Here is a 23,815-nt window from a genome sequence, read left to right as displayed (position 1 = left end):
TTTATCTGATATAAAAATGATAATGTATCTTTAGGCTCTCTATCATAACACTTGTGAAAATGTGAGATACATCAAGAAAAATTAAAACACAAACGACGTGGTTTAATTTTGGCGGAAGATTCTTTGCCAAAACACTTAAGTGAAATCTCAAAACTTCATTTTGCCTCCTCGTGAAATTTTTCTTCTTCTTATCTCTCTCACAAACTCTCTCTCTCTCTCTCTCTCGGCAAACTCTCTCTCAAAACTCTTGGCCAAAATTTTGCTTTCCCCGCAAAATTTTCTTACCAATTTATGCCCTCCGCCTCTCTCGGCCACTCTCCCGTCCTCTGCCTTACTGAATAATGCAGAAGCTAGGGGAAGCCCTGGCCGATCTCCCCAACATTTCTAATATCCAAACTGGTGTCCGACGAAAATTAGGGCTCTGAGTCTGAGAGAGACCTTAGATTTAGGGCGGTATTCGCAGCATCTGCACTTATTCTTTCTTGGATTTCAACGATCAGCGGCAAATGTCGTCTCCTCCTGGACCCTACTCCGGCACCAGCACTCTCGCCTTGGTAAACCATCCGCTAATTTTTCTCTAATTTTTTGAAAATTTCATTTTGTTTACTTTTGTCTGATTTTTGAGTTCTTTTTGGGTAATTATTTTGTGTCAGTTGGTGATTTGGGGGTTGAGGGTGGATGTTGGGGGTTGAGGGTTTTGGGAAGGAGAAGGTAAAGAAGGTAGAGGAGGTGATGTGGTTGTGGAAGGGAGTGAAGAGGTGGAGGTGGTGGCGGTGATGGGTGGTGAAAGATCGGCGGATGATGAGGTGGTGGAAGCTGTGGTTGTTGGCATAGGAGGAGAGGATGATGGTGGTGGTTACTGCAGAAGTTCCGGTGGTTGAGGAGTGGATGCCGGTGGTGTTGGCATCTGAAAAAAGATTCCAAAGTAGAAGATAGTATTGATTCTGTAAAAGATTCCAAAGTGCACACGACTAAGACAACGTCGGTCCTTAGTGGTAGTTTGTTAATGTTATCCTGATGAGTGACGAGAAGCCATTGGGAAGTCTGCATCTATATTATGTACTCCTAACATCTAGCAGCGGACAAGGTATTTTTCTATTCGTGTCAGCGATAATCTATAGGCTTAAAAGAAGAATTAAAGCCAATATATGAGAGGTCTTCCTACAATGATGATGCATGACAATGACATGATCACGAATTAAATTTGTTATCAAATCGAAGTGGACAAGAAATGCAGGGAAAGAATGTTGCAATTGAGACAATGTTTGACAGAGAGAAGGCATTAAAATAAAGAAAGAGATAGGCCTTTGTTATCAAGGCAAGGACTCTTTTGTAGTCTTGTTAAGTGGCTATTTGTACAAGTGTTACTAAGGTATTGGTAGGCTCTTGGATATTTTTCCTTTAGTTATGGATGGGGTAGTTATCAAAACTTGCTTCAATCATTTTGTGACAGCTTCAATTCAACTGATTGCTGCTACCATTGGAACTCTTTAATTTAATTTATTAGCCAGCCAAAGTCAGGAGTTGGCTAATAAATTGGTTGTAAGTTTAGTTATGTGTTTGGTATGCACAAAAGTCCGCTGCTGAAATCACAGCAGAAGGAGACAGAGACAGAAAGAGAGAGGATTATACATATACGTATATCTTTCTTGCATATAATGTAAGTTTAATAATACCTAAAGGATGATCAAACCTAAAGCTGAAGGAGTTGTTAGAAACCTTAAAGAGAGATTTCTGAAATTATCTCTAAAATGGAAGATAAACTAACCGTGTTGGATTTGTCAAGAAAGCATGAGAATTGATTTCGACGTCAAATTGCAATATTTGAGCGATATACTCTATTTGTTTTCATATGTTAGTCATGAATTATAATTAATTACTTGCAGTCAGTCCCTTAAATATTAGATCAGAACCAAAAAAATATGTGATGTTTTCTGATAGGGAAACATTTTGTAATGTGTGATGTTTTCTGCATCAGGTGAGGAAGGTGGATATGCTTGAAGAAGTCACTGTTATCTGGTCTGAGAAGGTTAAGGACGAATTGGTGTTGGATGGCAATGACATTGAGCTTGTTTCCCGATCTGCTGCCCTGATAAACCAAGTCAGAGACACTCTGTGCCATATTTATGATATTTGAATCTACAAGTTTTGTTCCTTGTCACTTGTCTTTAAAATGTAGTTCATCTGGCTAAATAGCTAATATACAACCTTTTCTTATTGTGGACAGAAATGCCATGTGAAGAACAAAGATATCCGGAAGTTCCTTGATGGTATCTATGTCAGTGAGAAGGGGCAAATAGCCGAGGAGGAGTGAGAGTTAGTGGCCTACATTTCTTGATCATTTTCTTGGATTGATTCCTTTTTATCATATCAAGATGCTTGTGGGGATTTCTTAGAGATGACTTCTATTTTGAACTTAAAATAGAAGTCATGTTTTTTGGAGTATATATGCTTGCTTTTAGTGGTCTACTTTAGTGTTTTCTTATCTGTATTTAGAATGTATCAGCAGTGTTTTCAACCACTTGCTTGACGATAGCCCATTGCCTGCTAACAATTTAGTTCATCAGTGCTTGTTGCAACCTTTTCCAGTACACACTCACTAAATGGAAAAGGATCTACGGGAGGTGGAAAGCTGAGTCGAATTGGTGAAGTAGAGAAGGGGCTGTTGACGCTAATTTCCTCAGATGCTCCTGGACTTCAGGTGTTGTAACCTATATTTGGACTTTTTTTTTTAATGATCAGTAGTTAGGTTGCAACAATATATACTAATTTCCTGGATTCCTTTTTAACTGCTTATACATTTTTTCTACATTTCAACTAGATCATTTTTGGAATTGTAATGCTTCAACACTTTGTTTTTCTTGATTAATTATCCACCAGTTCTTTCCTATTATTTCCAGGTTTGTGACCCCCATGGCCGCTGGTACCTGGCTGATAGTGGCTTTGTTCTTGGGGACCTTTTATTTCTCACAGGCAAGGCTCTCATCCATGCTACAGCTGGTCTGAGGCCTGCGGTTTCACATCGTTCTAGTGGCGGAAGGTAGATATTGGTGCTTAAGTGTAATTTGATAGTTGCCCAAGAATGTCATAGGTTGAAGAAATTTCTCAACTGATCAGTACACTTTGCCCTGCAGGACATCTCTCGTCTTTAGGCTCATGCCACAAGGCAATGCAATACGTGATTGTTCACCAATTGCAGCAGCTGGTCATGTCATTCCTCAGAGTTATGTGCCAATCTCTGTAACCCAGTTTATTGATGCTATAATAGCACTTGTTATGTGCCAATCTTTGTAACCCAGTTTATGGGTGCTATAATAGTACTTGTTATGTGCCAATCTCTGTAACCCAGTTATGTGCCAATCTCTGTAACCCAGTTTCGATTAGCTATGTTAGTACTTGTTACTGACACTTAGTTCAATAAATGATATTTGAGCATTAGCTTTTGCTTTTGCTTTTAAATTACGACAATATTCTATTCTTTGGGATAATTTTACAAGTCCTTTGGGTATATGGTTGACGGAATGTATAGCAGGAAGCACAATCAGGTTGCTTCTTTATTTAAAAAAAAAAAATCCGGGCAGTTAAAAGTGTCAGCATAGCTCAACAACTTCGACAATATTCTGATACTTTCCATTGTTAAGAAAATGGATTTTTGTTGGCAGATGAGATGCTATAATAGCATAGTTTTCCTAACACCTTGAATAGTACGAACCTATCCCCACATTAGAAGGGACAACACTTGTCCGAGGTGTGAGGAAAAGTAAAGTGTCAGCTTAGATTATCTTTACTGACACTTTTAAATGCCGTTAAAGGTCATTTTTGTTGTAGTGGGATATCAAAAGGATCTAATCCATACTGTACCCATTGATATGCCTAATCCTAAGGCCACATTTACTGCCATCCAAACTAGATACAAGTCGGACTGGGATACTCTATATGATTATAGTCTTATGAAAATGGCTTGACTATTCCAACTGCGATATCTATCTTAGTTTGAGAAACAAAAATTCAATTTGGTAGGCTCGGTTTCATCGTCTTTGTAGTTTCTACTTTGTTTAAGCATAGAGACAACAGATGAAGAAAATCCCGTGTCTATCTTCATAGAAGTGCTTCTCATCTTTGCCCTAGTAAGGCTTCGATTTTAATGGCTATCTTTCCGTTGATAATTTCAAGAATTTTCTCATGGATGACTACCGTAAGATGGTTCAACAACACCCAGTCAAGAAGGATGTGGTGGAAACCAGTGCGGTGACTCTAGCCTACTTCTTTTTCTTGGTGTTCTTAACAGTTGTTGGTTTATGGTTGGCTATACACGTTTCAAGAAAATTCATTGAGTTAATATGACAGAACAGACACATGGACCAAAATCAATTTTTTTAAAAAAAAATTCTAATGTAAAAGCATTCATTTCGTATAAATGTACTTAGAGCAAACCAATATATAGAGTTCGAAGAATTTCCAAGATTATTTAATATCACTATATTCTATTATAGATGGATCATGCATTCATATTTCTATCCAATACAAGAATCAATTTTGTTACACTCATTAACATCTAGAATCTGTAAGGTAGTATCAACTATGTCTACAGCAGTTTGGATTTCTGGAGTTAATGAAGGTTCAAGTGGCTTTGGGTCATTCAACACATCTTCACACTCTTGAGCTTGACCATAAGCTTCTGTGAGTGCTACGGCAAGTGTTGGATACGTTTCATGATTTAACACTGAAAAATTTCGTCCAATCTAAAGTTGACTCTATCATATGACTCTGAACATTCTTAGAGAGCACTTTTAAGAAGAGGATCTGTGGTGGTTCTTAGTAGACTTGAGATTTTTGATGAGGTCCCAACAGCAATTGCTTTGGCCTCATCGTTGACTATGGTGCAAAAGCCGCTGAGACTAGTCTTCAAATCGCTTCGAGGATCGGCAGAGATCACATCAATACACTTGGCACTATGGGTTGTCTTTTTACACCATGTATGGAAATCCTCTGCCGCGGTGCCTTGAGAGGTAAGAATGTGCAGGAGGAATGTTGCTATCGAAAGTACGAGTGACAGGCCAACTCTATTGGTAGCCATAATCTCCTAAAGCTGATTTAATTTTCTGCTGAGTAATGGCTTTGAATTTTTAAGATGAGGACTGGAAAAGGCTGAAGGCCTTTTAATACAGAAAATAAGCGAAGACAGTGAGAATTGAATATGGTAATAAGCGATAGAGAATATGCCAAGACGGAGATGGAGTTTTCTATCAGTTTACAGAAAAAAAGGAAGTTCCTATAGACTCATAATTTGGTAAGGCATTCAACCCACATTGAATTATATGCTTACCATATTAAAGCTATCAAATAGCAGTATTTCTTAAAGTTGGCTAATTAAAAATAAATAACATACCACCTAAACTTAAAAACTTACCAAACTTATGAATAAATATAATTCGAAAAAAATAGAAATGACCATAACTAAAAGTAAATAACAACATTCCGAACTATTTATTTTGGGAATACTAAAAATAAAGATGGGTGGAAAAAGTCGTACGAAAGAATTTGCAAGAATGGTGCGGGATTGGCCAATTGGGTAGAAAACAAGTAGGTGAAGGAAGGTAGGGCTTAGGTGAGGGGGGATGGTTGCTAGGAAGCTTGGGTTTAATAACTCAAGTGAGGATAGCGGAGAGTTAGATGAGGGTATTCAGGAGAGAAAAAAGAGGAAGGAGGTTACTACCCTTGTGAGGTGGAGCAATGGCTTGATGTGATTGAATTGGGGGAGGGGGGGGGAGAGGGAGGTGATCATGTGTGTATCTGGTGTGGTTTTGGTATTTCTTAAAGTGATTTATTGAGTATTTTTAGTATTTATTAGCAAAGTATATAAAATAAGTTATATGTTGTACGATATTTCGATATAAATGAAATACTATTATAAAATTCTTTTTTATTTTTAACCTCTTTTGCATATAACTATTTTTAAAAATTATTATTATTATTTAATTTATAAATCCGTACATAGTATGAGTCAAAATGCTAGTCTGTATCATGACACAATGCCTTGCATGGCCAAAATGCTAGCTTATATGATGAGGCATTGCCTTGCACGTATTAAAATGCTAGTTTGTATCACGATCAGACAATGCGCATACTTATGTAAAATGAAATTAAACATCTAGTTCAATGAATTTAGACTGTTGATGAAACAAGTGCAACAAAACTAGGTAATATCTTCAAGATAATATATCTAATTGATACTAATTCTACAAGGCAACATGTTTATCGATGTCAATTAATACAAAAGAATACATCCTAATTAGTGCTAATGGTACTATTAAATACATTAGATTTATTTACATTAATAGATACAAAAAATCCTTTCTACCTTTGGAGCACACCGCATGATTTATAAGTGAAGACAAAGAGAATTCAATATATGGTAACATGTGGTAGAAAATATGGCAAGACGGACTTACCTATGAGATTACAAAAAAACCAAAAAAAAACATCATATAGACTCATAATTTGGTAAGGCATTCAACCGCATTCAATTTTTTAACAAATTAGGACTTTATACTAGTAATCCCAGATAAGAAAATAATCAACAATGTAAGACACCATCTAGCTAATGGGTACCCAATGGTGTGAGGATCCGAAATTTTTTTATTTTATTTTATTTTACTAGCTTAATTAATTATTTACTGACCGTTCTCTCTAAATATTTTATTCCAACCTTTTTAGACCCAATTATATGGAATTATGGCTTACATGTATTTTTAAATTGACTTGTTACGAAAATTAATTTTTGGAAACTCGTTTAGTGAAAAAAAAAAGTGAATATGCGTTTGGAGACAGTGATCGATTTGAGGATATAGTGAGTTTGGAAAATTGGAGACTTATACATTAGTCTTAAAATAGGTATTTTTTATGTTTAAGTACTCAAGTATTAGTTAGTAGTACAATCGTTATAAGAATTTCTTGAAAATTTCACTTTATCGCGCACAAATCGGAAATACGCATTTTCACACGCGCGGTTTAATTGAGGGACTTAAGACCTTTATTTCTAGACTATTAAGAGTGAATAATTATAAGGTTTAAGGAAGTGCATTAGAGATTTAGTGCACAAGTGAAACAAATCCGAGGGGAAACGAGCACGAAACGCGCGCGTACGCACACTAGTCTTGGTTGACTTTTAGAGTATTCTTAGCCACACAATCTTAAGCTTCCTCAAGAAGCTTTTGCAGCTGCAACAACCTTTCTTTTCTTCTCTACCAGCCGTGCATCACTCCAAGGAAGATGACAACCAAAATTCTTCTTCAACAACTCCCTCATTTCTCACCCAAATCACTCCAAAATTTAACTACAACTAGCAAACAACTTGGAAATTCACTTGAGCTTGGAGGAGAGATTCATTTCACGATTTTTCTTGGGCTTAGAGTGACCAAAATTTTCTACTCAAATCATCCAAGGAGGTAAACAACGATCAACCTCTTAAACCATTGTTTATGGAAGTTATCTAGCACTTATAAGTTCATAATTTCATGTGGGTAGCTTTAGATTGTTGGATTTTGGTGTGTGGGCTCTATGAACTCCCACAATGACTTGAGGATTGATTTCATGAGTTTTGATGTTATTAATATCGGTTTAGTGCTTAAATTAGTGAAAATAAGTTGTACTGGTGAAAGGAAACTCAAAGGAGGTGATGAGCAAAAATATTTTGAAACTGCCCCTGTCATTTTCGTGTGCTTTTGAGCACTTTTTAGTGGTTTAATTGACTTGTTTATGATGTATATATGTTGTATGGGTTGTGTAAAAAGTTTCATCAAAAAATAACGTGATTTGGTTGGCCAAATGATGTGTTTTCGGAAATCAGCAAAACTGGAAATTTTTTCCGTAACTACTCTGGCAGTGTTCTTGTTTTGGATATAACTTTTTACTTCAATGTCAAAATTGAATGCTGTTAGCGGCACTGAAAACTAGACATTCCCAGTTTTCCAACGGTATAAAATGTACATTCTGGTTCCACCTGAGTCATCCATACCAATAGTTTAAACATGACTGTCCTGTTACACGTCTACACTGGGAGCTCTGTTTTGAGTAGCGAATTGATGCTCAAATGTGAGCTAGTTTTCGACAAATTTTGAAAATGATTTCTTCTAAGAAATTGTAGCCTTATGAATCTAGTTTTCAATGCTGCCAACCACGCTCAATTCTGAGTTGAATTGAGTGATTTATGACTAGAATTCGAAACTGACTTTGTGGGAGAAAACCCTCATGTTGGACAGATTTGTAACCAATTTTGATTTGAGACTTGCTCTTCGAAATTCTTGGTTTAAATCACCTACCAAATGTATCTTGGATCCTTATTAGACCTGGTTAGCATAAATGAGACATGTTTTAAGCATTTTATTGGCCAAAGGTTTGAGAAAAAGAAAACTAGTGGTGCAAGGCAGCTTTGCCTTGGAGATTTAGAAATTTTGATGGTTTTGTTAACCGACATCACGAATGAATTTTCCTATGAAATTTTGTAGAGGAATAGCCCTTATATGGTAGCATAATACTGCTAAATTCGGTGCCATCCGAGTCCATTTCAATGCTTAACCAAAGTCCCAAAGTTTGTGATTTGAACCAGAAAATTGCCTAAAAGTTTCGATTTTTCTGCAACTTTGAACTACTATATCTTGGTGCTCAAAACTCTGATTCTTGTTTCGCTTGTTGTGTTTTAAACTTTGTTTATGACTCTAATTGAGTTCCAAATTTCAGAGGTTGGTTCACATTGTGTGAATTTTGCCGAATTTCCAAACTTAGCCGAAAATCAACCCCAAAACTGTCTTGCAAGCCAAAACAGCAACTTTGAGACAAATTTTGAATACCTTTCGTTTGGAATCATGGAAAAGTGTCTTCTAAAAACTTTTCGTACTTTGGAAGAAGTTTCCAACGGTACCAAGTTTTCCAATTTTGGACTTATAGAGAGTGAGATCTGATTTTTCAAAATTTACTTACCGAATCTGAAATTTCCGAACTTAAAGGAAATTGAGGGTTTCGAACTCTCCATTTTCCTCCAATATTGCTAGACCATTTTACACTTGATTTCAAATGTGAAAATCAGATTTCTCTTGTGTTTTTGAAACCCACTTCCGAGCCTCGATTATAAATAATTAAGGTTCAATTCATGAAATTTCCTTAAATGGTATACTAGTACAACCTTCTTTGATAAGTTGGGGTTCTAAGTGATAGTGTATAATAATTGATGGTTATTTGCTCAGGTGCCCAAGGAGACATTCAAGAGGAACTCGAAGTGGACGCCTAAACACTTATTTGCGTACTTACTCACTTGTTCTGAATAGGTGAGTGTTCCATATAGGAGTACGTAATTTGAACAAGTCTATGACATGCTTATCTCATAGTCATTAAGTGTTAAGTGCTACATGTTAAGTATTTACCACACTCATGCATATCTAAGTAAGGTATACTTGAATTACTAGATATGAAATGCTTGAAGAGCATATTTACGTGACTACTTGAATTACTAGATATGAAATGCTTGAAGAGCATATTTACGTGACTACTTGAACTACTCGATATGAAATGCTTGAAAAGCATATTTACGTGACTACTTGAACTACTCAATATGAAATGCTTGAAGAGCATATTTACGTGACTACTTGAATTACTCGACATGAAATTCTCGAAGGGCATATTTATTTAATATATCTATCAATTAACCGTGACTACTTACCGTTAACCGTTAACCGTAATTACTTACCGTTTATCAATTTACTTGATTACCTGCTTACGTGATTACTTGACTATTTGATTACTTGATTATCGTAAATTATATGTTCATATGAAATTATCCACCATTTTAAGGCGAGTGTGTACTTTATCTCACTTGATCTATTAAAATGATAAATTTTTACTGTTCATCGATTTACTTGATTACTTGTACATGTTGTAAGTTCTAAGTTGAACTGGGCCCTGCCCTTGGTTACTAACCTACTCGAGTCAGGATTGGACTCGGTCGGGTAGGTTGGAATCTTGGGCCACCGTTTCGGTATACTCGAGTACTACTACTGGAGGGATAAGGTGATGGCCAGACAAACCGAGGGGATCCGGAAGTTATAAAGTGCAGATGACCGACATGGTTCCACTGGAACACTGTATCCTTCAATGTGTATTTATTTTGCATAGAGATAACTATTTCGTGTAAATGTGCCAACATGTAAATCTTGACTCATACCTGTGACATGCTCAAATTACTCGTACCATGATAATTGTCTCATGTTAATGTGTCATACCTGTGATATGGTCAAAGTACTCGTATAATGATAATTGTTTCATGTTCATGAGCCAACGTGCAACCCCGAACCATACATGTGGTATGCTCAATTACTTGATTTATTAAAACTGCAAGAGTGTCTTGAAACCTCACTGGGTTGTGTAGCTCATCCCACGTTTTTGTTCTCTTTAACAGGGTTCGAGACCAAGAGTGCTCGTGAATAGTACTAGATAGCTTTCTTTTGAAAATTTTTAAGTTGTATTATAGCGGATGGTTATAGTACATATTCCGTTGGGTTGTACTTAAGCTTGAAAACTAAATAATTGTAAGTGTGAAATATTTTGGAGTACTTTAATTATGTATTGAAGTTATTTGAAGTATTACGAGTTTTGAATTGTGGATTGTACCGAGTCCTGGCGAGAGTTGGGCAGGCGTCCCGCAAATACCCTTTAGTTCTCCTTAGGGAGAAGTGGGGGCGTCACAGTTGGTATCAGAGCTTAGGTTTCAGATCTTTGTAGTGTATCTTAGGCTTAAAAATTTAGGATGCCGGACTGTGGGATTAATTTAAAAGTTAAGTGACCGCTTGTAAGGATGAAAATCAGAGCTCTTCGCGTAGTTTGTGCGCGGGGTGAGTTTGGGCCAAGTGGTGTTATTGTCCTTATTATGTGAATGAGTAGGCTTAAGTACTCTTCTAGAGTATAAGCTGTGAATCATGAATGTGATAGGTATAAACCCCCTTTGTCTTGATATTTGGGAAAAACATTTGGTATGTATGTTGGATAGGAATCTCAAATGTGATGATTTACTCTTGGAAACTGGCCAGCTTGAGACGTGAATTATCTTATTTCGGATTCTTGTACTCGAGTACTCAAGCGCTGAGGACAATTCTAAGGACTTGAGATCTCCATTTGTGGGAAATAAGAATGAATTGATGTTTCACGTGAATGGTTACAAGAAACCAGTAATCGTTTGGCTAAGATGACACGATAATTAAGAGCGGGAGGTGGAAATGATCGTAACCCAGAAGATCCTTATGTTGGGATTGAAGTTGAACGTGTTAGGGAACGGGAATCATCTAGTTCCAATTGATCTAGTGAAGTACGACTTGTGATCTTTCGTAGTGGAATGATGGGAGTAGAACTTAAGAGTTTGTGCCTTAGAGATGGATGCACTTTTGATAATCACTTGTTCATTTTTGTTTATTGACTTTGACTTGGTATGTACTTTACTTCGCTTGTTTGTGACCTCTTGATTCGTATTATGACTTTTGATATATGTAAAGAATCATGTTTCTAATTCTAAATGTATTTGTAACTTGTATATGTTTTAAGTTCTTCTATGCCTAATTACTCTTTTTCTTACGCCTATAGACTTATATTAAGTATGGCTTGGCAAGAACAATGAATGGATTGTGGTGTGGGTTTAGGCAACCCGCACCCTTGAGAAAGAATGATGGCTGGTCTTATTGTGATACCCCAACTTTTAGGATACTATTGTTGTTAAGTTTCAAAGAAAATATTACGATTTCTTTAGTTTATTTTTCTTTTAAGACATTGTTTTGTTTAAAGACTAGAAACCCTAAATACTAAAAAGAAAAAAAAAACCCTAGTTACTTGTGACTAATCGATTTTCTTAAATCTCTCATATTTTAATCGACACTCTACTTTTAATGGAATTGTAAAATTCCGCACATTTTTCTCAAAATTCCTTTTGATTGGAAATTATTACTTTATATTGGTCCTACTACCGAATCACCCCACAATAAGTGCAAATGAATATAGAATTAACAGTTTTTCCTTTTCGTTTTCAAATTAGTGTGAATTAGGGTTTTTACGCCTATCCGTGGTGTGACTATCCGGTACGGAGTGTGGATCAAATTTGATGATTAAGAGTGAGTTTTAGATGATATTAAGTGTGTGATTAGAAGTGGTAATAATAAGCTAGTGAATTATAAGTTAAAACCCTAGGATATGCAATTTAAGGAAAAACGGGTTGAACCGACGGGTACCGTTCACTATTGATGAACACACCACTTGACTACCACTTTCCTACCATAAAATATCCTTGATATTCTTGCAAAATATCCCCCTCATCCTCAGCTTAGGTTGGCCGAAATTATTGACCAAAAAACACAAGGAAAAGAAAAAAAATTGAGATGGAATTTGGTGGTGACAAGTGGAGGCTATCCAAGCACCTTTGACCCAAACCAAGACCAAGTCTTATAACCTTTCTTAGCCTCCAATATTCTCCATTTTTCTAGCTGAAAACCGTGAGCTTGAGGGAGAGAGAGAGCAAGAGAAAGAACTCCACTTCATCTTGAGCTTGATCCATTTGAGTGAGAAAACAAGATTCTAAATCGATTAAATCCTTCTTTGAGCACTTGAAAAGTTTGGTGTGCAAAAGAATTATAAGAAGAGGTGGTGGATAACTCTTATAAGCATTTTTGAGAGGTATACGGGTTGACCATCACATTTATTTCCCTTAATCTTGTCTAAGTTGAGTAGTAACTTGTAATTTTGCTTGTGATGCTTAATTCATGTGATTTTGGATGATTGTAGTAATGACTTTTGAGTTAGGGTTTGAATGGTTCACTTGAAATTCCTATTGTTTGGATGGTATATGGTATATGTAAGCTTGTATAAGAGGTTGTGGTAGTGATTTAAGCAAGAAATGAAGAAATTTCCCTTTGAAACCCCAAATTCCAGATTTCAGTTTTTCACCTCCCCTGTTCTGCCCGGTTCTGGTTGACCATGAGGAAGGCCGAGTTAGGCTTAGTATAAAACATGAAAGTTGTAGAGGATGATGTTTTATAACTGCCTATAAAATTTCAACTCAATATGAGCACTATAACTTGTTAAAAGACAAAAAATACCCCTAACTACCATAGGTTTAGTCCAATAGACAGCTTTGACATTTCATCAATCTGATCGTGTCTTTTCACCTTGATACATACTGAATTAGAATTTGGTCAAAACATAGAAGTTCTAGTGATATGTCTTAGCTTTCCAACGGCCCTAAAAACGCCTTAATCGGACTTCGATAGCCTGAGTTGTTGTCATTTACGCATAGTATAGTTAACTAGTCCGAATGTGAGATTCTGGTTCTGTAATTTGAAATTTTAACTTAGATATACTACGAACTGGACTAAGTGGTCTTCATCAAAGTTGTAAATCTTTAGCTTAGCTTCAAAACGGTATAAATTGCACCCCAATCCGATAAGCGTAATTTCGATTGTGTCTGTTCTGCTAAGAAACGTCAAACCTGCTATTTAGCTTTTGTCCTTAAAACTTGATTTCTAGTTGCATTCTTAGACTTGCTTTGTATTTGGATGAACTTGAACCTAGTTGAAGGGCTATTGTATTGAGATTTCTTACGTGTTGAATTGGACTGACTTAAGGAAAAACAATGAAACCATAAATGGCTGGAATATAGCAAAATACAGAGAGCATGCTGCCCAAAATTTTAGGGCTACGCGATTCCTTCAAATTGAGTTGATCTTAGTAAAAATGAAAGGTTTTAAGGATTGTTTGTAACCTAAGGACCAACTATTGTCTTTTTACTCAAAAGTCATATTTTTATTCTTCTGTACTAGTACTTAACCTGAAAAGGCGTACGACATGTAGTCGGGTCTCATTTATGCATTCCATTTACTGGATTTGTGGATGTGCGAACTATAATTGTTTTATCTTGATTATTTTAGGGTTTCTTGGCGATTAAAATTACTTTGGGTAAAAAACTTTTGAAGTATCTGTACTGGAACCGGTAAGTGTACAACTCCCCTCATTTGTTGCTTAACTTGATTTCTGCACCTACAATCTATGATTTAAATGATTGTATCATCTGTTTATTCTGTTTGAGACGAGGGTGTACTTTATCACACTCGTTCTCTTGGCTGTCTGTATGCCTATTTACTGTGTATAATCTGTTATCTGTATCTGAGTCTGTTCGGACGTCGTTTGGAGGCTGGTATCCAATGACCTTTATGTGACCTCTGAACTCAACACCTGTGACTAGTTACTCGAGTCAGACCGGCAAAGGCCTGGTCGATTAGATAACGAACCACGGTAGTCTGTTTCTGGGAATTTTTGGGTATTGAGACTCTTGATTCCGGTATACTCAAGTGTTACCACTTCTGTTTCTGTTGAGGTGTTCAGGCCCGGTAGGGGTATGTTTGGTGGACGAAAATTGGTGTAAAGTGGGGTCTACGGATATGTTGGTTCTATTTACGTTGATGGAGAGTCAACGGTCGGATCAAGTACTGCAAATGGAAATCTGGCTCCTGAGATCCACTTGTATCATTTCCCTTTGAATCACTGCGTCTAACTGCTTTCCTTTATATCTGGTATATGTATCTGATTGGTTAAACATGAAAAGCCATGATTTTATCCCTATATGTTTGGTACCTCATTGAGCGTAAACTCACCCCTTTCTGTTACCTTTGTTTTCCTTACAGAGAACAAACTTGAAAATCACGATTTTGGAAGAAAAGGGTCAAGCTAGTATATATGTCATGTTGTTAAGCTCTTTCGAAAACGAAGCCCTAATTGTATTTTGTGTAGTATGAATATCTTGGATTGCACTGTATGTTAATTTGACTCCAATATAAATATATGTATAAGTGTTTAATTTTGTCTATTAAATGTATTCCGTTGAAACTATGATTTTATGGTTTGGTAAGCATGTTCTCATCTTAGTAGTTTCCGATTGTTGGTTTTCTTTGGGTCCTATCGCGCGTACTATATTGGGTTTGTGTGAATCGACTCCGTAGTCCTGGCGAGAGTTGGGCAGGCGGTCCGCCGATACTCTCGGGTTCTCCCAAGCTTTAAGGTGAGGTGGGGCTGTCACAGGTGGTATCAGAGTCTTTTCGCGTGGTCTCTGCGCAGAGTGGCTTTGGACCAAGTGGTATTATGGTCCTAATTTCATGAATAGGTGTAAAGGATTAAGGACTCTTTTGAGCATAAGTTACGAATCATGAAACGTTCTAAGTTTAAACCTTTATCATGGTACTTTGGGGACAATAGTTAGGTATGTCAAGTAGGAATCTCTAATATGGGTGATTTACTCTTGGGACCGGCCGGTTCGAGTTATGAATTGTCTTATTGTGGATTCTTGTACTTGGGTACTAAATAGTGAAAAGCGCTAGAATAAGGGTCTGTATCTTGATTGCACTTGAGGTGAGTTTTGATAGCAAAGGTTAAGGCGTGGATGATTCTAACATTTAATCTAGTCATTGGACTGATCAAAGGGATTTACAATACTTGAACTGCCTGAGACCGACTAAGATGAGATCATTTGAGACTTGAACTTGTTTTGGCGAGTGTGCTCTTTCGTACACGTAATGGACCTGATTTGACTTTACGCATGAGTAATATGACCTATATGTGGACTTGAATTCGGTGACTGTTTGAGAATGTAAATTGCTGGGTATAAGCTAGTCGAGTGAGTTCTTATTCGTACCCGTGCTCCTTGAATTTGAAGTAATTGACTCTGCTTTTGAACTTATATGTTTGAACCCTGTTTTGACCTTGCTTTTGAACTTATTCGTACTCGTGTGATTGTAGACCGGTTACTACTCCTCTGTAGCAGTTGAACTGAACCTCTCTGGTGAGACATTGCATGTTGTGTTTTCAAGCACCATCAGGGATGAACTTCTGGAACTGAGACTCACTGGTGAAATATAGCCGTTGTGCTAGCTTGTTGTGTTGTCCAGCACCGCCAGGGGTAAAATTTTCAACCTGAGAAATTTTCGACTTGAGGCTAAGCCATGTTCTGAATTTTTCAAATATCTGAGACTTTATTTTCACTCAGGACCAGTTGTTTGAACCGAACCCTTTTGCATGTTCTATTTGGTTACTTGTTTAGCTATCTATTGGCTCTTTACTAAGTGATAAAATCATATATAAGGGATTGGAGTGATTTTTAGTACTTGACTGACTTTGGAGGACTATTTTGACTGGATTAGTACCCGTTGGAATGTCGAGGACGACATTCTTTTAAGAAGGGGAAATTGTGATACCCCAACTTTTAGGATACTATTGTTGTTTAGTTTCAAAGAGGATATTACGATTTCTTTAGTTTATTTTCTTTTAAGACATTGTTTTGATTAAAGACTAGAAACGCTAAATACTAAAAAGAAAAAAAAACCCTAGTTACTTGTGACTAATCGATTTTCTTAAATCTCTCATGTTTTAATCGATACCCTACTTTTAATGGAATTGTAAAATCCTGCACATTTTTCTTAAAATTCCTTTTGGTTAGAAATTATTACTTTATAATGTCCCTACTACCCAATCACCCCACAATAAGTGCAAATGAATATAGAATTATGGATTTTTCCTTTTCATTTTCAAATTAGTGCGAATTAGGGTTTTTACGCCTATCCATGGTGTGACTATTTGGTACGGAGTGTGGATAAAATATGGTGATTAAGAGTGAGTTTTAGATGATATTAAGTGTGTGATTAGAAGTGGTAATAATAAGTTAGTGAATTATAAGTTAAAACCCTAGAATACGCGATTTAAGGAAAAACGGGTTGAATCGACGGGTACCGTTCACTACCGATTAAACACCCCGCTTGACTACCACTTTCCTACCATAAAATATCCTTGATATTATTGTAAAATATCCCCCTCATCCTCAGCTTAGATTAGCCGAAATTATTGACCAAAAAACACAAGGAAAAGAAAAAATTGAGATAGAATTTGGTGGTGACAAGTGGAGGCTATCCAAGCACCTTTGACCCAAACCAAGACCAAGTCTTATAACCTTTCTTAGCCTCCAATCTTCTCCATTTTTCCAGTTGAAAATCGTGAGCATGAGGGAGAGAGAGAGAGCAAGAGAAAGAACTCCACTTCATCTTGAGCTTGATCCATTTGAGTGAGAAAACAAGATTCTAAACTGATTAAATCCTTCTTTGAGCACTTGGAAAGCTTGGTGTGCAAAAGAATTACAAGAAGAGGTGGTGGATAACTCTTATAAGCATCTTTGAGAGGTATGGGCTGACCATCACATTTATTTCCCTTAGTCTTGTCTAAGTTGAGTAGTAACTTGTAATTTTGCTTGTGATGCTTAATTTATGTGATTTTGGATGATTGTAGTGATGACTTTTGAGTTAGGATTTGAATGGTTCACTTGAAATTCCTATTTTTTGGATGGTATATGGTATATGTAAGCTTGTATAAGAGGTTGTGGTAGTGATTTAAGCAAGAAATGAAGAGATTTTCCTTTGAAACCCCAAATTCCAGATTTCAGTTTTTCACCTCCTCTATTCTGCCCGGTTCTGGTTGACCATGCGGAAGGCCGAATTAGGCTTAGCATAAAACATGAAAGTTATAGAGGATGATGTTTTATAACTGACTATAAAATTTCAGCTCAATACGAGCACTGTAACACGTGAAAAGACAAAAATATCCCTGACTACCATAGGTTTAGTCCAATGGACAATTTTGACATTTCATCAATCTGATCGTGTATTTTCACCTTGATACATACTGAATTAGCATTTGGTCAAAATATAGAAGTTGTATTTCTATGTCTTAGCTTTCCAACGGCCCTAAAAACGTCTTAATCAGACTTCGGTAGCCTGAGTTATTGTCGTTTATGCATAGTGCGGTTAACTAGCCCGAATGTGAGATTCTGGTTCTGTAATTTGAAATTTTGACCTAGATATACTACGAACTGGACTAAGTGGTTTTCATCAAAGTTGTAGGCCTTTACCTTAGTTTCGAAACGGTATAAATTACACCCTAATCCGATAAGCGTAGCTTCAGTTGTGTGTGTTCCATTAAGAGACATCAAACCTGCTATTTAGCTTTTGTCCTTAAAACTTGATTTCTAGTTGCATTCTTAGACTTGCTTTGTATTTGGATGAACTTGAGCCTAGTTGAAGGGCTATTGCATTGAGATTTCTTATGTGTTCAATTGGACTGACTTGAGGAAAAATAATGAAGCCATAAATGGCTGGAATATAGCAAAATACAGAGGGCATGCTGCCCAAAATTTTAGAGCTACGCGATTCCTTCAAGTTGAGTTGATCTTAGTAAAAATGAAGGGTTTTGAGGATTGTTTGTAACCCTAGGACCAACTGTTATCTTTTTACTCAAAAGTCATATTTTTATTCTTCTGTACTAGTACTTAACCTGGAAAGGCGTACGACATGTAGTCGGGTCTCATTTATGCATTCCATTTACTGGATTTGTGGATATGCGAACCATAATTGTTTTATATTGATTATTTTAGGGTTTCTTGGCGATTAAAGCCACTTTGGGTAAAAAAATTTTAAAGTATCTGTACTGGAACCGGTGAGTGTACCACTCCCCTCATTTGTTGCTTAACTTAGTTTCTGCACCTGCAATCTATGATTTGAATGACTGTATCATCTGTTTATTCTGTTTGAGACGAGGGTGTAATTTGTCACACTCGTTCTCTTAGCTGTCTGTATGCCTATTTACTGTGTATAATCTGTTATCTGTATCTGAGTCTGTCCGGACGTCGTTTGGAGGCTGGTATCCAACGACCTTTCTGTGACCTCTGAACTCAACACCTGTGACTAGTACTCGAGTCGAGCCGGCAAGGGTCTGGTCAATTAGATAAGGAACCACGGTAATCTATTTCTGAGAATTTTTGGGTATTGAGACTCTTGATTCCGGTATACTCGAGTATTACCACTTCTATTTCTGTTGAGATGTTCGGACCCGATAGGGGTATGTTTGGTGGACGGAAATTGGTGTAAAGTGGGATCTACAGATATATTAGTTCTATTTACGTTGACGGAGAGTCAACGGGTTCGGATCAAGTACTGCAAATGAAAATCTGGTTCCTGAGAGCCACTTGTATCCGTTTCCTTTGAATCACTGCGTCTAACTGCTTTCCTTTATATCTGGTATATGTATCTAATTGGTTAAACGTGAAAGGCCATGATTTTACCCCTATATGTTTGGTACCTCATTGAGCGTAAGTTCACCCCTTTCTGTTACCTTTGTTTTCCTTACAGGGGACAAACTTGAAAATCACGATTTTGGAAGAAAAGGGTCAAGCTAGTATATATGTCATGTTGTTAAACTCTTTTGAAAACGAAACCCTAATTGTATTTTGTGTTGTGTGAATACCTTGGATTGCACTGTATGTTAATTTGTTCAAGACTCCAATGTAAATATATGTATAAGTGTTTAACCTTGTCTATTAAATGTATTCCATTGAGACTATGATTTTATGGTTTGGTAAGCATGTTCTCATCTTAGTAGTTTCCGATTGTTCGTTTTCTTTGGGTCCTATCACGCGTACTATATTGGGTTTGTGTGAATCGACTCCGTAGTCCTGGCGAGAGTTGGGCAGGCGGTCCGCCGATACTCTCGGGTTCTCCCAAGCTTTAGGGTGAGGTGGGGCTATCACACTTATGTAAACCAATGGGATCTTAGTGATAGATATGAATCGAAAATGAACGAGAAGTTTAGACCTACCAGTGATATAAAAGATTGATCTAGTTGGGTACCTAGAGAGGTTCTCTCCTGTGTAATTTTAATAATTGTTCTACCATATCTTGTGGTTGGTCCTGTGGATATGTTTCAATCTTTTATGAATGTTTGAACTTTCGAAGTATTTCATTGGTTATTTGTGAAATGACTTAAACTCATTACTTATCTACTGTACTTAAAAAAAAAACACTTTCTCTCTTAAAAGCGCTTTCTAGAATATATGTTTATTCAAACGCAATTCTTAACTCGAAACATTGATGAAATTTTTTAAACATCCTTCAGTTATATGTTATTTCATTGTTACGCTCTTTAATACCCATGCATTGAGTCGCATGATTAATCTTCTTAAATATATTTGAGAAATTTGAAATATGTATTAATGACGGTGGCAAAAACATTACCTGAAATTTCTTATTAAGAAAACTTAAACATTACCTGAAGTTTCTTACTAAGAAAACTTAGTTTCGGACCATGAAGAAAGGTTTGTATCTTTTAGCTCTAATTTTGAAATTGTGAATCGTATTTTGCCACATACATATCCGAAATACATCGAAAAAAAACCCTCATTTTTGTCTCGCATATTATGATTGACTTGATTTGAATAAAAAATTTGAGTGGTCATTTGGGACCAAAGAAATCCGATTATTTCTAAAATTGTTAATTTTGGAGATCGAATGCCAGTAAATGATTTTTGGACAAATTGAGTCGAAAATTTTGGTAAAGTTAGTTTTCTATTGAAAATATATCTTCCTATTCGAGTTTCGAACCATTAGATAGAATCATTTAACTAGACCTTTAATTAACCCTGGAGTTGACTATTCTTGTGAAAACCCTATTTTCGTAAGTGGTACAAGTAAAGTGTGATTGTTGCCATATAGTTTGAAGGGTAGGAGTCCTATGAAGAAATCAGTACTTAATTGTTAGTGAATATTATAGAACCTGTGAATTTTGGTAGATCTAGTGGACCTGGCAAATAAGGGGTATGATATTATCGTAAGTGTGAATTTCGAGGATGAAATTCTTTTAAGGAGGGGAGGTTGTGAGGACCCGAAATTTTCTTATTTTATTTTATTTTACTGGTTCAATTAATTATTTACTTATCCGTTCTCTCTAAATATTTTATTCCAACCTTTTTAGACCGAATTACATGGAATTATGGCTTATATGTATTTTTAAAATGACTTGTTACGAAAATTAATTTTTGGAAACTCGTTTAGAGAAAAAAAAAAGTGAATACGCATTTGGAGACAGTGATCGATTTGAGAATATAGTGAGTTTAGAAAATTGGAGACTTATACATTAGTTTTAAAATAGGTATTTTTTATGTTTAAATACTCAAGTATTAGTTAGTAGTACAATCGTTATAAGAATTTCTTGGAAATTCCACTTTATCGCGCACAAATCAGAAATACGCGTTTTCACACGCGCAGTTTAATTGAGGGACTTAAGACCTTTATTTCTAGACTATTAAGAGTGAATAATTATAAGGTTTAAGGAAGTGCATTAGAGATTTAGTCCACAAGTGAAACAAACCCGAGTGGAAACGCGCGCGTACGCGCACTAGTTTTGGTTGACTTTTAGAGTATTCTTAGCCACACAATCTTAAGCTTCCTCAAGAAGTTTTTGCAGCTGCAACAACCTTTCTTTTCTTCTCTACCAGCCGTGCATCACTCCAAGGAAGAAGACAACCAAAATTCTTCTTCAACAACTTCCTCATTTCTCACCCAAATCACTCCAAAATTTAACTACAACTAGCAAACAACTTGGAGATTCACTTGAGCTTGGAGGAGAGCTTCATTTCACGGTTTTTCTTGGGTTTAGAGTGACCGAAATTTTCTGCTCAAATCATCCAAGGAGGTAAACAACGATCAACCTGTTAAACCTTTGTTTATGGAAGTTATCTAGCACTTATAAGTTCATAATTTCATGTGGGTAGCTTTAGATTGTTGGATTTTGGTGTGTGGGCTCTATGAACTCCCACAATGACTTGAGGATTGATTTCATGAGTTTTGATGTTATTAATATCGGTTTAGTGCTTAAATTAGTGAAAATAAGTTGTACTGGTGAAAGGAAACTCAAAGGAGGTGATGAGCAAAAATATTTTGAAACTGCCCCTGTCATTTTCGTGTGCTTTTGAGCACTTTTCAGTGGTTTAATTGACTTTTTTATGATGTATATATGTTGTGTGTGTTGTGTAGAAAGTTTCATCAAAAAATAACGTGATTTGGTTGGCCAAATGATGTGTTTTCGGAAATCAGCAAAACTGGAAATTGTTTCCTTTACTGCTCTGGCAGTGTTCTTGTTTTGGCTATAACTTTTTACTCCGCTATCAAAATTGAGTACCGTTTATGGCATTGGAAACTAGATATTCCCAGCTTTCCAACAGTATAAAATGTACATTCTGGTTCTACCTGAGTTGTCCATACCAATAGTTTAAACATGACTGTCCTGTTTCATGTCTACACTGGGAGCTCTGTTTTGAGCAGCGAATTGATGCTCAAATGTGAGCTAGTTGTGGACAAATTTTGAAAATGATTTCTTCTAAGAAATTGTAATCTTATGAATCTAGTTTTCAATGCCACCAACCACGCTCAATTCGGAATTGAATTGAGTGATTTTTGACTAGAATTTGAAACTGACTTTGTGGGAGAAAACCCTCATGTTGGACAGATTTGTAACCAATTTTGATTTGAGACTTGCTCTTCGAAATTTTTGGTTTAAATCACCTACCAAATGTATCTTGGATCCTTATTAGATCTGTTTAGCATAAATGAGACATGTTTTAAGCATTTTATTGGCCAAAGGTTTGAGAAAAAGAAAACTAATGGTGCAAGGCAGCTTTGCCTTGGAGATTTAGAAACTTTGATGGTTTTGTTAACCAACTTTTCGAATGAATTTTCCTATGAAATTTTGTAGAAGAATAGCCCTTATATGGTAGTATAATACTGTTAAATTTGGGTGCCATTCTGAGTCCATTTCAATGCTTAACCAAAGTCCCAAAGTTTGTGATTTGAACCTGAAAATTGCCTAAAAGTTTTGATTTTTCAGCAACTTTGAGCTACTATATCTTGGTGCTCAAAACTCCGATTCTTGTTCCGCTTGTTGTGTTTTAAACTTTCTTTATGACTCTAATTGAGTTCCAAATTTCAGAGGCTGGTTCACATCGTGTGAATTTTTCCGAATTTCCAAACTTTGCCGAAAACCAACCCCAAAACTGTCTTGCAAGCCAAAACAGCAACTTTGAGACAAATTTTGAATACCTTCCGTTTGGAATCATGAAAAAGTGTCTTTTAAAAACTTTTCATACTTTGGAAGTAGTTTCCAACGGTACCAAGTTTTCCAATTTTGGACTCATACAGAGTGAGATTTGATTTTTCAAAATTTACTTGCCGAATCTGAAATTTCCGAACTTAAAGGAAATTGAGGGTTTTGAACTCTCCATATTGCTAGACCATTTTAGACTTGATTTCAAAGGTGAAAATCAGATTTCTCTTGTGTTTTTAAAACCCACTTTCTAGTCTCGATTATAGGTAATTAAGGTTCAATTCATGAATTCTCCTTAGATTGTATACTAGTACAACCTTCTTTGATAAGTAGGGATTCTAAGTGATAGTGTATAATAATTGATGGTTATTTGCTCAGGCGCCCAAGGAGACCTTCAAGAGGAACTCGAAGTGGACGCCTAAACACTTGTTTGCATACTTACTCACTTGTTCTGAATAGGTGAGTGTTTCATATAGGAGTACGTAATTTGAATAAGTCTATGACATGCTTATCCCATAGTCATTAAGTGTTAAGTGCTACATGTTAAGTATTTACCACACTCATGCATATCTAAGTAAGGTATACTTGAATTACTAGATATGAAATGTTTGAAGAGCATATTTACGTGACTACTTGAGTTACTCGATATGAAATGCTTGAAGAGCATATTTACGTGACTGCTTGAACTACTCGATATGAAATACTTGAAGAGCATATTTACGTGCATATTTACGTGACTACTTGAACTACTCGATATGAAATGCTTGAAGAGCATATTTACGTGACTACTTGAACTACTCGATATGAAATGCTTGAAGAGCAT

General features: G+C 36.3%; 1 protein-coding gene and 1 long non-coding RNA gene across 3 annotated transcripts; both read left to right on the top strand.

The window, feature by feature from the left end:
- The first annotated feature begins 491 nt into the window (after positions 1-491).
- On the top strand, positions 492-2,324 carry LOC113776686 (60S ribosomal protein L9-like). Of its 2 annotated transcripts, none has more exons than XM_027321739.1 (3): positions 492-554; positions 1,979-2,101; positions 2,228-2,324. In XM_027321739.1, the coding sequence occupies exons 1-3, from the start codon at positions 507-509 to the stop codon at positions 2,312-2,314; spliced, it is 258 nt and encodes an 85-aa protein (XP_027177540.1). In that variant the 5' UTR covers positions 492-506; the 3' UTR covers positions 2,315-2,324. The 2 variants fall into 2 exon arrangements, 1 of the variants encoding a protein (XP_027177540.1); XR_003469130.1 differs by lacking the exon at positions 492-554 and adding an exon at positions 1,073-1,087 and having other exon boundaries at positions 2,228-2,241.
- Positions 2,325-2,621: 297 nt separating this feature from the next.
- On the top strand, positions 2,622-3,243 carry LOC113777493. Its single transcript, XR_003469180.1, has 3 exons — positions 2,622-2,701; positions 2,974-3,040; positions 3,135-3,243. It is a non-coding gene; the product is annotated as an uncharacterized LOC113777493 (long non-coding RNA).
- The last annotated feature ends 20,572 nt before the right edge of the window (positions 3,244-23,815 follow it).

Source organism: Coffea eugenioides, chromosome 7, assembly GCF_003713205.1.
Source record: "Coffea eugenioides isolate CCC68of chromosome 7, Ceug_1.0, whole genome shotgun sequence".
NCBI lineage: Eukaryota > Viridiplantae > Streptophyta > Magnoliopsida > Gentianales > Rubiaceae > Coffea > Coffea eugenioides.
Note: the sequence above shows the minus strand (reverse complement) of the source record. Positions and strands in the feature narration are given on the sequence as shown.